Source organism: Atta cephalotes (assembly GCF_000143395.1).
Source record: "Atta cephalotes unplaced genomic scaffold scaffold00014, whole genome shotgun sequence".
Taxonomy (NCBI): domain Eukaryota; kingdom Metazoa; phylum Arthropoda; class Insecta; order Hymenoptera; family Formicidae; genus Atta; species Atta cephalotes.
Genome location: NW_012130078.1, coordinates 5,271,158 through 5,276,377, shown reverse-complemented (window position 1 = coordinate 5,276,377; position 5,220 = coordinate 5,271,158). Strand labels below are relative to the sequence as shown.

Genomic DNA, 5,220 nt, shown 5'->3' with positions numbered 1-5,220 from the left:
ATAGTTGTTCATCAACATGCTCTGAAGCGCTAAACTATTTTTGTAATGACTGTAATGTGGCTTGTTGTTCAAATTGTACTTTGTGTTCGCACAAATTGCACAATTATGTATCCTTATCAGAAAAGGTTAGTAACGTTGCTCAGATTGTAAGGAATTTATTATTGTATGTATAGTTAGGAAGAACTTAAATGATTTGTTTTATTAACAGAATCAGACTTTAATACCGGAGTTCACCAAGATTTACGAGCACATCGAAGAAACACTGCAGCGAGTTTATCAGACGAAAGAGGTGAGTACACATTTTTATTAAATATTTTTCTTGATGAGGAACTCATTCAGTTATTACGAGATATGCCAGGCAGTGATAAATAAATAAATTTATTTATTAAAACTTTTAAAACAATAAAATATTAGATACGCGTAGAAAGATTAATATATAATAATCATTTAGCGATATACAATTCGAACATATCACTTATTATTTTAACATGATTTTTTAAACAGTTTCTGATATAAATTATAAATAAAATATTCTAGTCATATTCTCGCAAATACATGATACAAGTACACACTTTAAATATAAAGGATCATATATAAATTGGGATATCATAATTTTATATTGGGAATAATTATAGATAAATGGCGAAACCTAGCGGATTTTTCCCTATGAATATGATATTCGCAATGAAAATATTAATTATATTCTCAACGCGCAATAATACTTTTATAAATGTTACTATTTACGTCATTTACTTGAGTAAAATTTTATGCGATTTAGCATAGTTATAGGAAAGGAATAGAGAGGGGAATTTATATTAAATTTTATATTAAATTTTTATAATATTGAATCGTAAATAATTTCATTAAATTTTTAATCGAAAAATAACTTTCCAATCTTCAATTTTTTTTATTTATAATTAATATCTTAAAGAGAGTCATTTAGCAGCATTATTTACGTTGTTGAGAAAAATATAATTGTCTTGTTTATCTATTCCGAAAGTTATGATTATTATGACTGAAATTTATAATTTAATCGAACTATTTAGAGTTCTATAAGATAGGTGGACATTTTTCGTGATAAATAGTACGTAATAGTACACGCATATTTGACTAGAGAGAATATAAGAAATACTTAATATCATCAGCCATTTCATACCCGTAAAGAGACCGTAAGATAATCTAACTTATTTTACGCGCGATGTGATTTATTCTATGCTTAAATCACATGTAACTATCATATACGTATTGCACTTTTTCGGGATTGTAAGATTCATTATTACAGAGTTGTGGCCTTACAATCCATGACATATTTTCGTTATAATGGCAACGAGTTAAGTAATACACGTTAAGACTAAATTATTAACACATAACGTCTTAATTACGCGTCTATTCTTCGTCGTTCGCCGTTTGTGATTTGCCCTTGTGCTTGCTTTTCTCTTCCTGTTGTTTTTTCTTTTCCTGTAACTTTTTTTCTTTCATTTTTGCCTCCATTTCTTTGAACTTGAGTTCCAAATATCGATCTACTTCTGGGCCAGTGAAATCTTCTGGGAATTTAGGCATAATTGGCAGGATGTATTTGTACAGTCGTTCATTTAGCACGTATAGTTGAGTAGTTGTTTCACATTTCACGTTGAACCACCAATCGCACGTCAATGCTACCTGGCTGAATATCGTGCCGTTTGGACATAAGAATGACGACTTGCCACCATTGAGATCGCAGTAATGCCATACCTGAGGATACAATATTATCATTGTGAAACAATTCTAGAAACTATCTTCAATAATATAAAATACGGGCTTTCAATTCAAAAGAGATTGTAGATAAAAGCTGAGAGATTAAGATTAATGTGAAAAATGTAAGTATTATGCGCGCGCGCAGAATATTCTATACCGAAAAAATTAAGAAATATTTGTGTAAATAATACTAACTAAACATTTACAGTAAATAAATATTTATTATACTCAATAAAAAAATGATTTGAATCAAATTAATGTATTGAATAAATATATGTTTATATCTAATAAATTAGTAAATTTAGTTAATATTATTAAACAAATATTTACTAAAAAATTTAGTACATTTTTTCAATACACAGATTCGTTTAAGAATAAATGTTATCAAATATAAACATATACAATATTTATTTGATATAAAAACAATTAATTTGATTTAAGTCAATTTTTTATTGTATAAATATTTATTTACTGTAAATAAATGTTTAGTTAGTACTACTTAAACACTTATTAAAATTTAATAAATTTTTTTGACGTAGTGGTTTTATTAAATTATAATATACTCACTTGGCATCCGGTCGCTGGGTCACCGAAAAATCCTTTGTATCTTTGATCCTTGCAACTGAATTTGGTTTCCGGAATAATCGCATATGCCGGGTAATCGACATTGGGTTTTCCACGCGTCGCGCCGTATTTTAATGCTGGCAACGGTATTTTCGATCCTGGTCGCGTAACTTCATTCGGCGCTACGTATTCTTGACTCAAGGACGCTTCGGTAGAAATCGGTGGGGTATATCGTTCATCCTGTAGGATATCGTCGCTCAGATCTTCCGTAATCTCGTACGAGTGTTCAGTAGTAGGAATAGGCGAGGTAGAGATCGGTCTGAGTCCTTGTTGTTTGGGTTCGTTGGAGATATCTTGAACGTATGGGATGTAGTATTCCACTTTTTCGTCCTTCACATAGTTCAGGTTATAATCTGATTGCAATGACGGCTTAATTTCGATGTTGTCCGTCGCCTTGTATCGTTCGGGATCATCAGTGATTATAAGAGGGTTCGGTGTCACTTGAAATCTCGTTTCGGTGATCACCTTCGGTCGCGTATATGTTTTCGGTTTGTACATATCATAGCCGATCAATCTGGGTGGTGATGGTGGCGGCGATAGAGGTCCTTGTGATTGTGGGAAATTTTCCTGCCGCGTATTGTGCAGAATGTTCAGGATCTCAATGAGTGTTTTAATACTACTATCTAGATTATCTTTGTTCAACGTTTCCGGTAATTGTTCGGACAACTGGAAACTCTCGATCAGATTGTTCAGGTTCACATTCGAATTTACGTTTTGCTTTCGATAAAGTGAGGGGACCGACGGCTTCACTGACTGTTGCTGCACATTTGCGTGCACTGGAATGTACCTCAATTCCTCCTTATTGGGATAATTAACGGCGATGTTCGGCCTGGCTGTATAATCCTGATCGTAATCATCCTCGGGATTATCTAACAGTGGTTTCTTGACTACGGGAGTGGAGGGCTGTAAGGGTCTTGTAGTGACATAGTATCGATTTTCCTTGTTCAGGATATGACTTCCAGGTGTGGTGATTTCGGGATAGGATTTTTGTACCTGATAGAGTTGATAGGACGGAGTGGAATACTCGGCGTAATTGATTTTAGAATTGTATTTTACTGGCACGAAGTAGTCGTTATCGCCTCCGATATTTCTAGGATCAAATTGCACGGACGGGACGAACTTCCTGTCTTGGTCGGGTGGATTGACACGATACTTATTACCACCTCGCCTCGGTACGCCAATGAACCGAGTTACAGTGTGTTGCTGTGACGGAGGTTTCCGGAGCAGAGTCCTCGACAGCTCGTCAGCGTAATTTTGCGCTAACGCAGCCTGAGCGTTTAAATAATTATTGGCAACGTAAAAAGTCATGTAGGGTATTAATCTTCGATATCTTTCCTTGAACGTTGTCAGGTTCATATTCGCCGGTAATTCATCCCCGTCGTCCTCCGAAATAGCACTGGTTGCGTTCGACTTTGCCAACTCTGATGCTTCGAAGCCTCGTATTAAGAGAACTGTAATCAAAAAAGTCACTTTTTTAACGCTTTTCAAGCGGATTAACTTTCTTTTTTCATAATATATGCTCATCTAAAGATTAAGCTATTAAGAAATTGAATGAATTTTATTGATGAGTCTCTTGGTAATCTTTAATTTTTAGGCATATATATTTTGAAAACAAGTAGATGATTTAAAGATACATAAAGGTTGACAGATGAAGTGTCCAGAATATCCTAAAAGATTGTAGTTGTATGGTATATTTTATTTTTTACTAGTATATTATATTTTAATAAAATATTTACTTATATTTATATTCTTATGAGATAGAAGAATTTGAAAATGAATTACTTTAAGATTTCTAGATATTTGGGCAATACTTTTTATTTTCTTTTTCTAGAACAAAATTTTAAAGAAACTATACTCAGACGACTATTCATTTACAGAATTAGTGACATGATTGAGATAAACTCGATGGATTTACGTAAGTGCATTATATTCATGATATTAAAGTATTCATGATTTTAAGAAAATAAATTATTGGTTCTTCGTAGGAAATATTAGAGGAAATATTAGGAATAGAAATAAATATTAAATATTAGAGAATAAGAAAATTAGAAATATAAATTAAACGCAAATAGATATAAATATAATATAACACATATTACATGTTATATATTCTTTGTATCTATTGTGCTTTTAATCTTTATTCTTATTTTATTTTTCCAATATTTCATATTTATTAATATTCTTCCATTGTGTGCAGGGTCACACGCATAGCGTAGTTAAATAAATTAGCTCTTGGGAATTTAAAATTCGAATGAAATTCGTACGGGACGGTACTGTCTCGTAGCGTTTTCGATGCATCGTCACGATTGCATGAACGACCGTATGCGGAAGAACAGGAAAAGAGAATGAGAGATAACGCGGTACGTCTGAACGTCCCGACAAAGACGAATCATGGGGAAAGGGAATACTGTCGAGGGTTGAAGATTGAGCGGACGATAGAGCTGGGGGGGTGGATTGGATGTTTTTAGCGGTTGTGCCACTCGACGTGCCAGCGCGAATATATCCTCTGCTGTACGGGAACATTGATACACGCGTGCATGCACGCACATCCACATACACCGCCTTTATCTCTTGCTATCTCGCACGTACAAAAGCGCTGGCCGACTTTCCGAATATTTTCCTTCTAATTTAATTTCACGCAGGCGGAACGTGCGGTACGCGTGCGTTACTTCACACGTTTCCAGGGTGTGTGTGTGTGTGTGTGTGTGTGTGTGTGTGTGTGTGTGTGTGTGTGTGTGTGTGTGTGTGTGTGTGTGTGTGTGTGTGTGTGTCGTACGTACGTACGTACGTACGTAGTAGTGTACGTACGGTTACGGTTGGTTAGTTAGGAGTTACGGTTAGGTTACGTTACGGTTTCGGTTA

At 34.4% G+C, this 5,220-nt stretch overlaps 1 protein-coding gene across 1 annotated transcript in view; it reads right to left on the bottom strand.

The window, feature by feature from the left end:
* Nucleotides 1-1,386: 1,386 nt before the first annotated feature.
* The window catches only part of LOC105617918, a 19,028-nt gene continuing 15,194 nt past the window's right edge, over nt 1,387-5,220 (bottom strand). Inside the window, exons 2-3 of the mRNA XM_012199454.1 lie at nt 2,302-3,809; nt 1,387-1,731 (exon numbers count right to left, since the gene is read on the bottom strand). Of these exons, the coding sequence (XP_012054844.1) occupies nt 1,387-1,731; nt 2,302-3,809 (1,853 nt within the window). The remainder of the gene's footprint in view (nt 1,732-2,301; nt 3,810-5,220) is intronic.